Source organism: Aptenodytes forsteri, unplaced genomic scaffold, assembly GCF_000699145.1.
Source record: "Aptenodytes forsteri isolate BGI_AS27 unplaced genomic scaffold, ASM69914v1 Scaffold253, whole genome shotgun sequence".
NCBI classification, from domain to species: Eukaryota; Metazoa; Chordata; class Aves; order Sphenisciformes; family Spheniscidae; genus Aptenodytes; species Aptenodytes forsteri.
Window position 1 is genome coordinate 618,967 of NW_008794413.1, and position 11,563 is coordinate 630,529.

The following is an 11,563-nucleotide window of genomic DNA, read 5'->3' on the forward strand; positions in this document are numbered from 1 at the left end:
GCTGTTGGGGATCATCGTGTGGCAGACGGGTTGGACCAGAGACTCCAAGGGTCCCATCCCACCAGCACTTCTGGGATTTGGTGCTATTGGGAACTGAAGGGTACAGTGGGAGAAGAGGGCTCGATAAGCAGGCGAATGTCTCCCCTGTCAGCCTCACGGCTCCGCTCTGTGCTTGATGTGGAGGCACCTGAGCCTCTTGGTTCATCCCTTTCCCCAGCACAGTCCCTTGAGCTTCAGCTAGACATGAATCAGCACCTAAGCTGATTACCTAGGCCAGAAACACTGACCTGGGAGAGGCCGGAGCACCATGGTGCCTAGGTTATGTCTGTCTCACTTGGTAGACTTAGTCCACAACGTGGCTCTGGTACAAAGCACAGACAGAAGAGGACAGGTTGCCTTTCCTTGCCCGTTACCCTTTTGCTAGATGAGAGCATTTGTTCGGGATGTCTATCAGACCCACCTTGACACTGGCAAGACCAACCTCAGCGTACGCATGAAATACTGTCCTCTGTGCTGTTGAAGCTGCTGCATTGCTTTTGGGAAGGTTAAATACTCAACAGACTGAAAAGCCTCGTGGCTCTGGTGCTTCTCTTGCCAAACGCCATTGTGACTTTATGTTTCTGCCCCAGTAGATGTTTGAGTTTTCCTGGGAGACAGTCAGTCAAGCAGGACATAAGATCCCAATCTTTCCATGAAGTTGCCTGAATATGCCGTGCGGTGGGATTTGAGACCTTCTTGCCTGGATATGTCCACCTTATGGCATTGAGCCAGCGTGGTTTGTGAGTACACTGCTGTTTCAGCTGTCATTACAGTCTTGGCAAAACTCAGTGGTTATACCTGTGTGTCCTTCGGGGAGCTTATGGGTATGTGGCTCTGCTGGCAAGACCCGAGGATAGGGTACATCTTGAGCCCCATCCTTCCCATGTGTCTCCAGTAGCTGAGCTCAGGCAGCTTCTTTCACCCTGTTTTGGGCTGCAGAAAAGCCGGACAAGAAGAGCTGTCAACACCCCCAGAGATTTATCCTGCAGAGCTGCCCCTGAGCCAGGGAAGTCTGCTTAGCTCCTGGTGGATTAAGGTAAACTGCTGAAGCCCCAAGCGCCAGCCTAGACAGGGGTCTGGCTGTGATCAGTGTTGTGTGGCCCTGCAGAGGCTTGGGGTGATGACCGTGGAAGCATCCCTCGCATCCCCCTGGTGCTTCTGCCCTAGAGGGGTCATCACGTGAGAGATGTCGGCTGCCTCCCCTCCCTGTGCGCTGCAGATTTTGTGGCAGCAGGGGACAGGTCATCTGCCTTTTTACATCAGGGGATTTTCATTAAGCTTGTTTTACACTCCAGTGGTGGTTTTGGCTTGGTTTATTTCTCCAGCAATTTGGAGAAGCCACAGGGCTCCTCTGAGAGGAATCCAAAGAATCTGAGGCCGTCTCAGATAAAGAGGATGTAGAAAAGTGCCTTTCAAGGACTTGAATGATTCATTTTACCTCCAAGTGACGTGGGGCTCAAGGCTTTCAGTCATGAAAAGTAAGTTTCTGTCCACTGTGGAAACGAAGCTGTTTATTTTTTGCATCGTTGCTGCACACATGCACCTGGAGACACCATCAGGATAAATCTGCCTCTGCTTACACATCCATGGGGGTGGCATCTCAAAGTGATAGTGGCTCTGAGAGCTGGGATGCTCCAAATCTGATCTCCTTTATGTGTCACAGGGCAGGTCCCTTTTCCGGCATCCATTTTCCCCGTGCACAGTAATTCAAACACCTTCCATGAGTAAGGGACAACCAGGTGAGCCAACAGCTGAGGGAATGTCTTTGGCACTGGGCAATTGGTGCCATTGGGCAATTGTCACCAATTTAGTGACCATTTCCAACCCGGAAGTAAAAAAAAGACCATTTTTCCAACCTGGAAATGGTCCCTAAAGCTCTGTTTCTTTTGTCACAAGGGAACAAAGAGGAGTCATGGTTCGTGGAACAAGGTGACTGATCCCACAGGGCCGGGTTAAATGCTGCCAGCAAATCTTTGGCGTTAGCAGCCCAGCTGTACTCTGGCTGGTCCTGGAAAGGGCTTGGCACAAAGCAGGCTGGAAGAACAAAGACCTTTTTTTTTATTTTGGTCCTTTTTGCAGTTTGTTAAATCTTTGCTTTGAAATACTCAGAAACCCAATGGAGGGAACCTATGTATAGTTTGTTCAGAAACAGCAGTTCAGGAAAGTCAGCTCAGATATTTTGAGACTTTTACCATCTTTGCTCAGCTGAGTTCATCACGTGTCAGAAAGTGTATCTCTCTCACAGTCTTTTCTGTTGTGTTTGTCACTTCACCATGTCCCATGGCAGAAAAGCTCTTTCTACATCGTAGTTCAGGCTGGTCACAAAGTGCTTGATGCTTCTGTCAGAGCTGGAGCACACCTTGTGATGAGAGTATCACCAGGTAGCACTATCCCAGATTAGATGCTCTTTGTGTTCACTTTAACTGTTTTCATCTCCTTCCTTTTTAGCTATTATATTACATGCATTAAATACTGCTGGGGGACCAAGCTCCTAAGCACAGTCTCTGCCTCTGAAAGCGCTCTGTAAAATTAGGTAAGACAGGCAGGGAGTGAAAACGAGACAGGATGGCTAGCCTCATTTTCCAGGTAGAAAATGGCAGTGCAGAGTGATAATGTGGATTTGTACAAGGTCTCCCATGTGGACTTAGGGACAGAGCAGAGAACTGCAACCAGGACCTTCCAGCCATGGAAGTGGTGAAGAGTCAGAAACTCATGGGTATTGACTAGCTTTGCAGATGACTGTGAAGGAACCATTTGCTCCAGGGGACAAGAGCTGCCAGATACCAGCTACCTGAGCATTTGTGTCACTATCCGGCTGGAAGCTTTTCCCTCTGACTAGACTTCAGAAAGTCACTCTGAGGTCTGGCTGACTCCACTAAACTGCTTTCAAACTCAGCCATCCAGTCCCAGCCCATTCCTTATTCACAGAGTTGGGAGCCTCTCTCTGCACAAGCAATTGCCCTCACCTGTGGTGAAGATGTGAAGAGGACCATGTTTTCTAGCACTGTAGTGTGCTGCACTCTGTTAGCAAGAGCACAGGTAAAAAATTGAGGAGAGTGATTGTTCCCATCTGCTCGGCACTCATGAGGCCACATCTGGGGTACTGTGTCCACTTTGGGGCTCCTCAGTACTACAGAGACATCAACAAACTGGAGCAGGTCCAGCAGGAGGATCACTAGGATGGGCCAGGGGCTGGAGCACAAGACATATGAGGATAGCTGAGAGGGCTGGGTTTGGCCAGCCTGGAGAGTAGGAGGCTGAGGGGCATCTAGCTACAGTCTTCCACTTCAAAAGGGAGTTTAAAGAGAAGACAGAGCCAGACTCTTCCCAGAGGTGCACAGTGAGAGGGCAGTAGTAATGGCCACAAGGTGCGATGAGGGAAGTTCCAATGGGACACAAGGAAAAGCTTCTTTCCCACAAGAGCGAGGCAGCTGGGTACTCGTGCTCCGAGAGCCTGTGGCATCCCCATCCCTGAACATATTCAGATCTCAACTGGACATGGTCCTGAGCAGAGTGATCTGACTTTGAAATTACTCTGCAAGCCAGCTGGACTAGAAACCTCCAGAAGTCACTTCTGACCTAAAGCTTTCTGTGTTTTATTATTGTGCATTTCCCTGATGACTGTGATAACAAGAGCAGTTACTGAGAAGATGCAATGGTGGAGGTTCCTGTCTATCCAGAGACGCTCCTTTGCCCCAGGTGTAGGAAAAGCGCTGAAGTTGCTGTAGTCATTCATCTCACCTGCCTCATCCCCAACATGCAGCGTATTTGCCTCATTAAGTCTTATTAGACGAGCCCCACCTCATCCATTTGGTTCTTTTTCCTGAGCCAGATGAGGGCAGGTTCACCAAGTACACAGCTGCCTGGGCCGTGGCTGGTGACAAATGATTCACACATGCATGGAAGTGGGAGAAGAGCATGCCAGGGACCTCACTCCTACCTGGAGGGACCTGGAGCTGAGGAGCTTCTCCAACTGCAAGGTCAGCCATTGAACCTGTGTCTAAATCATGGGAAGTTGCCACATCCCAGTTTTGTGGTGGGATTGGTCTAGGTGTATGCAGCCCCTGTCCTGGAATAGCCTGTATGAGTGTGGGATCAGTTCCCAGAGCATGTGCAGCTCAGATGTGCCAGAGAGACCACGGGCTGTGTACTCATCCGAGTACAGTCCCAATCCGGGCTGCAGGGCCATCTGTAGCTTGGTCACATCTTCCTTCCAAGGCCTTTCTCCACAGAGAGAGAACTGTTTGTCTTGGAGATTGCAGATGTCCTATGAAGTCTGTGTCGACAAGGAAGCAGCAAGCTCTGGCAAGAGCTGAGAGGCTCCAGAAATGTTACCTGTGTTTTGTCTTAACACCAGCATGAGAAACTAATCCCAGGAGTTTGTAAATATGGGCCCTGAAGCGGTGGGACTGGGACATTAAGGCAGGAGGGAAGCAGTGCTGTATGCCCCAGAGCAAGGGAAGGTCTGAAATGATACAGAGAGTTTCAGGCTGGTGGGTAATGGGGCTTGGCTTAACCAGAAATGGATGGAGGGACGGGCATTTGGGAGGAGGTGAGGCTCTGGTCTCAGGATCTGTTAGAATCACAGAATGGTTTGGGTCAGAAGGGACCTTTAAAGACCATCTAGTCCAACCCCCCTGCCGTGGACAGGGACATCTTTCACTAGATCAGGTTGCTCAAAGTCCCGTCCAACCTGACCTTGAACACTTCCAGTGATGGAAGTTCTCTGCCCTTGTTCAATTTTAGTAAGTGCTGGACAAAAGCAGAGATGGCCAACACTTTGCTGAGGCTAACCCGCATTGCAGCTTCCTTCAAGGGTGGGGAAACCCAGGGAGATGAAGGGAAATGGTGCAGCAGTGTGGTGGCGGATTTTGCTTTACCCATACCCGGCCCTTACTCCCCTTGGCACACAGGCGTTGAACATCCTGGGAGCTACAGTGCTCTGAATCCAGAAAACCAGTAGTGAAGTGAAGAGGCAAAGACTGTGGATCAGAAAAATGGCTTTTGTTGGTATACTTTGAGACGAGTTGCTCAGCTGTAATTCATTGCAGTGATGTGCAAGAACATGCTGCAGCCACGCTGGTCCAAGTAGCACAGTCCTACCACTGCCGTGTCTGCAACCCTCAGCTGGCACGGTTTCTGTCGCTGCTCGTGATGCCAAGGGAGACCAGACTGGAGGTGGGTGAGAGGTGCTTTACTTTGTGTGCCACTCCTCCAAGCTGTTTCTCAGAGCTGTCAAATGAGTTGTTCTTCCATGAAATATTGAAAGGGTTGGACCTGGTAAAAGCCCTTCTGAGTGCAAGCCTCTCTGCATCCATTTGTAACCAGGCCTGGCATGCAAGTGATGGGGAAGCTTTCTTGCTACCACTTTCCAGTCCTCTCCCACCCCTGAGGCTTCCCCTCTGCCCTGAAGCAGCGAGTCTGCGCTGGCAGGCGTGCCAGGGCTAATGCTGTGCTGGAGTTAGCACGCTCCAAGGCTGGGCTGGCACTGGGTGAGGTCTGGGATGGCCTCTGGACTGACGTCCGTGGAGGCTGTGTTGGAAGTGCCATCAGCAGGCTGGGCACAGGGTGGACAAGGACACGTGCTCAGCTCACCAGTCTCAGATGCAGGGAAGAGGAGGCAGCACAGCCATCTGTGTGTGTCAGCCACGCCAGCAACAGTGGGGGGCTGTAGGCTGATAGCTGCAATGCTGTGGCATCTCTGCTATCAATATCTGAGCCAACCGTATTAAAAGTCCAGGCTGCTTGCTCACCTGCCCCAGTCCACAGCAAGCAGGATCAGAGCTGGTCAGAGTTTCCCAGGGAGGTGGCAGCTCTGCACCGTGGTCCCTGCCCCATGGACTTGTTAGCACAGATCCCTGGAGGACAGTTTTCCCATGGTGTGGCACCAGCCGAGACTGCACTGTTTCTACCTGGCCATGTGTCAAGCCACGTAGGCAACGCAGGGCAGTGCAAGGGGTGGACAGCTGGCTGGGTTGTCTGAGGAGCTGCTGGAAAGTCCCATTGTGCTCAGTGGGACAAGTGGCGTCTGTGGGTGTGCTATTTCCAGGGCACTCTGACAAGGCGGGCGACTCACCATTATCAGCATGTCAGGTCAGGTTTGCGTTGCATGCTCAGGCTGCTGTATGCACCTCCCTTGATTGGCATGTGCAACTTGCAGACCCAGCACACCAAGGCAGAGAGAAGCTGCTTGCTTCCTGCGTCTACCTATGCCTTACAAAGCTTCTCTATGCAAATGTCAAAGTACAAAACCCCTGTTTCCCCATGGCAAGCAGGGAGGATTGCATGTTGCTGGGCTGGTAGTGCTTTTTCCAGGGGAACAAGGCTGTGTTTGCTCCAACTCTGGGCTTGTTTTGCCTGGGAATGATCTGTTTTCCTGCCCGAGATGCTGCCCTACATGTTTTCTAATTACAAACTCTTAGTGAGCAGTGGAAACATTTTGTTCTCCCCTAAGTGCTCTCTACAAACAGCCAGGATCTCCTGACCCCTGGACAGCCCTGCCACTGCTGGAAACGAATTCAGTAGCTCCAAATAGCAATAATACACCTGCCTGCCTCCACCCAGTGGATGCGGGTCCTGCCCGTGCAGGCATCTGACTGAGGCCTCTCTCTCACTCTCTCTTCCAGCTCCTTCAGCTGTGTCCATCATGCACCAGGTCAGCCGCACCGTGGACAGCATTACCCTCTCATGGTCTCAACCTGACCAACCCAACGGAGTCATCCTGGATTATGAGCTGCAATATTATGAGAAGGTACTGCGGGACCGTGGCAGGTTTCAGCCGCAGGTTTTTGGGAGAGGAGGTGGTGCAAAGCTTTGCATAAGGGCGTAACACTGGCTACAGCAGTTGGTTGATCAATAGCTTACTTCTCTTGCTGCAGTTGGCCATGTGGGTGGCAGTGGCTGTCAACCCTTTGGAGCCCAGTGGTGGTTCCAGTGACCCTGCATAGACACTGCAAGTGTGGAAAATCTGCTGGTCTTTCAGGAGGAGCTTCTTCTCCCTTCCTGTGAGGTGGACCCATTGCAGGGAGAGCTGGGTAGCCAGGGTCTAATTTTTCCCTTTCTCCTACTGGGGCATTAGTGGGGAATGGGGATGGTAGGGATGTCCCAGAGCATCTAGTCCCAGGCTGGACCACACTAGCTGAGTGTCCAGTCTTTGAGATTTTGTTTAATGCTGTCTGTCACTGTATTTACACCAAAGGTGAGTTTGGCGTCTGTGTGCAGCAGCCTGAACCCCTTTACCCCGGTGTTGTACCAGGGAGAAGCTGTCCCATACGCCCATGGAGGGTACATACTGCACGATGGAGTCGGGGGAGGCTGTTGTGAAAGGGTCCCGCGGCTCTGGCTCTTTCATCCCTGAGGAACATGCCCCTTCCACCTCCGTGCTGCCCAGTCAAGCAGAGGGAATGCAAGCCAGGGCTGTGCCAGGGTGTCCATCCCATGGGGCTGGAGCTGTGTGGCTGCTGAGAGACCTGAAGACCATGTTGATGTTGGTCCCAGGACCTGCCAAGCTCTGCCTGGCTGGTGAACTTCATCTGGGCTACCTGGGGGAAGTGGAGAGCAGGAGATTTCTCCTTCCAGGAATCTGCCTCCTTACACAAGAGCTTATAAACTATACATTAAAAATTGCAAACTAACTAATTAAAAAGCTTTATGATTAAATGGAACTGAAAATATTTTTCCCAGCAGTTGCCGGAAGAAATGATTAATCCCCCCACTGCCTGCCTGTGACCTATTTTCTCATCACCAAGAGCCAGAGGGAGAACAGGGAGGGGGGGAGCTTCTTTGTAAGCTGTTAAATAGGTCCTGACCTATATTGCATAAATCACAGCCATTTATTTGACCCTTGGAAATGATCCCAGAATATGTGGCAAGATGGATGAGTAGGTAACAAGACAGATCTGGAAAGCAGGATGGGTCCTTTCCCTGGGGACCCTTGAAGTAGAGACAGAAGATCTCAGGGAGTTCATTCTCCTCCTCTTACTTTCTCTTAATCTCTCCCCCTCTTTCTTTCTTCTCCCTCCCCTCTGTTTTCTGGGGGAGGCTGTAAATAAAGGGAATTTTTGTCTAAAGGAGAAGCTGCTGTTCATGGCTGGTCTTCGCAGCCAGCCGCAAGGTGAGCATCTACTTGCCGCATCATCAGAGCTTAGGGCACAGCATGTCCCTGATCGTGGGGACAAGTGGCCCAAGCCATGCTCAGGCAATGCTTTTCATGGCAGCAGGCTCTCAAGTGGAGCACTGGCCCTGGCAGAGAGGACAATGCAAGCAGCCCCACATGCTGGTGCTGAGGCGCTCTCTGTCCCGGTACTTGAAACTCTTGGTGTATTTTATTGCTGGTGCTTTGGTTGAAGAAGAAAGGCAAGACTTTATCTCCTCCTCAACAAAGATGTACATCATTCTCAGAAAGGGATCATAGAATCATAGAATGGTTTGGATTGGAAAGATTGGATTTAAAGGTCATCTAGTCCAACCCCCCTGCATGGGCAGGGACATCTTCAACTAGAGCAGGTTGCTCAGAGCCCCGTCCAACCTGACCGGGAATGTTTCCAGGGATGGGGCATCCACCACCTCTCTGGGCAACCTGTGCCAGTGCTTCACCACCCTCAGCGTAAAAAATTTCTTCCTTATATCTAGTCTGAATCTGCCCTCCTTTAATTTAAAACCATTGCCCCTTGTCCTATCACTACAGGCCCTACTAAAAAGTCTGTCCCCATCTTTCTTAGAAGCCCCCTTTAAGTATTGAGAGGCGGCAATAAGGTCTCCCCAGAGCCTTTTCTTCTCCAGGCTGAACAACCCCAACTCTCTCAGCGTTTCCTCATAGGAGAGGTGTTCCATCCCTCTGATCATTTTTGTGGCCCTCTTCTGGACCCGCTCCAACAGGTCCATGTCTCTCCTGTGCTGAGGACCCCAGAGCTGAATGCACTACTCAGGTGGGGTCTCACCAGAGCAGAGTAGAGGGGCTGAATCATTTGAACCTCTTGGTATATTTTTTTGTTGGTGCTTTGGCTGAAGAAGAAAGGCATGGCTTTATCTCCTCCCCAGTCAAGATGTATGTCGTTCTCAGAAAGGGATCATTGGGTCAAAGCTTAGTCCCACAGCAAGCAAACCTCAGAGGATTTGGAAACAGGTTAAAAAAGAAGTGGAATAACCAAGAGCTAGAGGCAGGACCTGGCCAATGGCAGTAGATTTGTCTCTCCCCAAACTCCTCTGTGTGTGTTAGTCTTTACTCCGAAGTCACAGTTGCACACTCAAGGTCTGATCCATCAGTAGTCAAGCCAAGGTCTTCATATGCTTCAGCTGGTCAGTCAAGAGTCCTCTGCATTTTCAACAATGCAATGACACTATATCCTTCTCTGCCTGCTTGGCAGAGCTGAATCTCATGTTAGTCTAGCCATTGCAATGCTGAGTTTTGCAATTGAAAGCCATTTACTTGGCTTGATTCCTGGGAACAGTCCCAAAATGCACAACTTTGGATATGCCGTGCTCTTCCCCTGCTTCCCATCAATACTGCAATTTGGATGGGGTGTGTGACACATCCCAGGTGTGTTCCCACTCAACTGCCAGCCTGTACAGAGGTGATTTTCTTCCAAAATGTTTCATTGCAAACTGTCCCATGTGCTTCTGAATGCTCAGAAAATATCTCTGGAGCTAGTTAGGTTGTTTCTAGTGGAATTTTTTTTCCCCAGTAGAAAATTATATTTTATTAGCATGAAAACAGTTCAAATGTAAGAATAGCAGCATATGCATCTTGTATAAAAAGTGTTTTGGCTCTTCATTTTGAATTAATTCTGTTCTATATAAAGACATAAATTAAATTAAAAAAAATGGAATAAGTGTTTTAGCGTTAACAGAAAAGAGCTGTTCACAATACCTGAAACAAAGGTGTATTTTTGTTTCCATTTCACAGATTATTTATAACATTGCTATTATTAGATGCTATTAAAAATGCCTGTACAGAGGCAATATGATGATTTTCTTTCACATGTAGTTAGAGCAAATCAGTGCAGATTGTTACGCAAACACTGAATGTCGTGTCTGCTCTCTATGGTCCTCTCCTTAATGTGTTTTTTTTTTACCTCCAAGAGGCACCTGGCAATGTTTGTCTTATTAAAAAAGTGAGGGTTGTCTTCATTTAGAAAGGGCGTAGTAGTTTTTGTCCAAAGTTGCCAAATTCATCCCGGAGTGTGGGAACTGGAGACCCATTGCAGTGTCAAGCATTGCAAAGAATAATTAGCTCTCCTTGTTATGCAAAATGATTGGGCTTAGGGTATGGTGTAAGTTACCCATTTTGTAGCTGTTTGAAGACATTCAGCCCATCCCTCATGCCCAGCTCAGTCACCAATGCAAATGTTTTAGGAGGCACAGAAGCCCTTTGATGTCTCCAACCAATGCTGGGGAAAGGGCATGGGTTGGCTGGGGGGCTGAAGGGTCGGGGAGAGGCGACCTGTGGCAGCTGATGGTGGAGGTGGAGGTGGGAGTAGAGCTGGCTGTAGCCTTCGTGGTGCCCAGGAGCTTCTAGCAGGAGCCCAGCGACCCCAGAACTGGATGTCACCAGGGCTTGTACCAAGGATGGCTGGAAGCATTGCTCCCAGGCTGGCTCAGAGGACTTTCCTGATCTCCAGGCTGCAGTGTTGGACACCAGCATCCCTGAGCCTGGGGCCAAAGCTGCTGCCTGGTGTTTCCCACCTGTCCCCAGGATGGAGCGAGAGCTGGGATGCCCCTTCCCCCCGTGCTGCCCAAAACCTTGGAGGGGGCTCTGTCTGGGGAAAACTGTGAGATCAAGAAGATTAAGAGGAAACCTTGCCAGGGAGCCCTGTGATAGCTTTCCTGCAGTCCCAGTCCCTGCCCAGGGTCCACACTGCTTCTGTCCGGGGCTCAGTTTTCTTGTGAGAGGCATCCAGACACTCTTACCACAATGCATTTGATCAGATACCTGGCTGGGAGGGCAAATGCTGTTGAGATCTCCCCATAAGTGGTGCTGCCCATGAGAGTCTGGGAGCTCTGGACCCCATGGATCTGGGGGTGGCCGGCAGGACCCTGTTACCACATCTGAGCATCCCTCTTAATGTACTCAATACCATGGGGGCCGAAATTCAGATGCGTGTGATGATTTGGTGCACAGCCTTGGACTAGCTTTGTACGTGTGGCCCTGTTTGCTTCAGGAACCACAGCAGATTGCCGCTGTGCAGACGCACAGAGGAGCTGTCTGCCAAATTAAGTCGGTTGACATTTTTCTTTGGCTTTTTTTTTTTTTTGGCTGATAAAACATGACTTTTTAGATACAATTTTTGCAAATCCTTCAAGCGTTTCACAAACTATCTGTGTTTCAAGAAACTCTTTGTTGATCAGACTTTGGTTTCTTTGTTGATCAGACTTTGGTTTCAGCTTAAATTTGGATCAGGGGAAGGGGAACCAGATGAGGACTCAAAATCAAACCTATGAGGAAATAAGAAGTGTGTTATTTTGAATTAGGATTTACAAACTCAAACCAAAATGGTAGGGGGGGGGGGGGGGGGGGGAAAAAACA

The 11,563-nt window shown here is 49.9% G+C and overlaps 1 protein-coding gene across 6 annotated transcripts in view; it reads left to right on the forward strand.

Annotated features, from left to right (window-relative positions):
• The window catches only part of EPHB2 (EPH receptor B2), a 92,930-nt gene that overhangs the window by 59,306 nt on the left and 22,061 nt on the right, over positions 1 to 11,563 (forward strand). For all 6 annotated transcript variants that reach the window (XM_009289104.1, XM_009289111.1, XM_009289118.1 and 3 more), the window contains exon 5: positions 6,666 to 6,790. In XM_009289104.1, the coding sequence (XP_009287379.1) occupies positions 6,666 to 6,790 (125 nt within the window). The remainder of the gene's footprint in view (positions 1 to 6,665; positions 6,791 to 11,563) is intronic.